This window comes from Seriola lalandi, unplaced genomic scaffold, assembly GCF_002814215.2.
Source record: "Seriola lalandi dorsalis isolate HSWRI2012SDOR001 ecotype SW California unplaced genomic scaffold, Sedor1 jcf7180002044210, whole genome shotgun sequence".
In the NCBI taxonomy this organism is placed as follows: domain Eukaryota; kingdom Metazoa; phylum Chordata; class Actinopteri; order Carangiformes; family Carangidae; genus Seriola; species Seriola lalandi.
The window spans coordinates 1-778 of record NW_019514778.1 but is presented as its reverse complement, the minus strand read 5'-3'; the positions used below and the strand labels follow the sequence as shown (position 1 = coordinate 778).

The window sequence follows — 778 nt, the reverse complement described above, 5'->3', positions numbered from 1 at the left end:
AAATTGAGAATGATGACCTCAGTGCCAGAACAGCTGACAGTGTTGCCAAGCAACAGTGAAAAAGTTAGCCCTCTAGGCTAATATTAGCTAGCACACACCTGTTTCAGCCTTCAGCTTGTCTGGCTAAAGAAACATGTCTGTCTCTCTGACCTGTCTCTTTCTCTGACCTCTCTGTCTCTCACCTGTCTGTCTGACAGAAGCGAGCGGTGAAAGCAGAGAACAGTGTTTCCAAACTGAAGTTGGAGCTGCAGCAGCTGCAGGTGAGTCAGAGAGTTTATGTGATGATCGATCAGCTGATCATCACTCACTCAATCAGGTGAGTCACAGCTGATTGAGTAAGTGACGTGTGTACAGGGGTGTACAGACCTGTGTGTACTGTGTCTCAGGTGGAGGTGGACTCTCTGCAGTCAGAGAACGACAGTCTGAAGGCGGCAGAGTCTCAGGTCGTCATGACGATGAGACAAAACGCACATGTGGCGTCTGAGTACCTGAAGAAGACAGCAAGCCACGCCCACTCCTCCATCCGGTTAGTACGTGCTTTCAGACAGGTAGACTACAGACGTGTCTATCTCTCTCTGACCTGTCTGTCTCTTACCTGTCTCTCTCTCTGACCTGTCTGTCTGCAGTCAGCTGTTGGGGGAAGCAGAGACTCTAAGTTTGGTCTCTCATCTGCTTCAGTCCATTGATAAGATCTCCAACGTGGACTCACAGACCTGAACTCTTCTGGACTGTTTCTGTTCTGGACCCTCAGTAAACCCCCCCCCCCCCCCCCCCCCCC

At 50.8% G+C, this 778-nt stretch overlaps 1 protein-coding gene across 1 annotated transcript; it reads left to right on the top strand.

The window, feature by feature from the left end:
* Positions 1–197: 197 nt before the first annotated feature.
* Positions 198–771, top strand: LOC111648623 (endosome-associated-trafficking regulator 1-like; the record flags this gene model as incomplete). The annotated part of the gene is made up of 3 exons (XM_087170626.1): positions 198–260; positions 387–526; positions 627–771. Coding segments are annotated over 3 exons (294 nt in total), but the record flags the coding sequence as incomplete, so codon positions are not given.
* Positions 772–778: the final 7 nt, after the last annotated feature.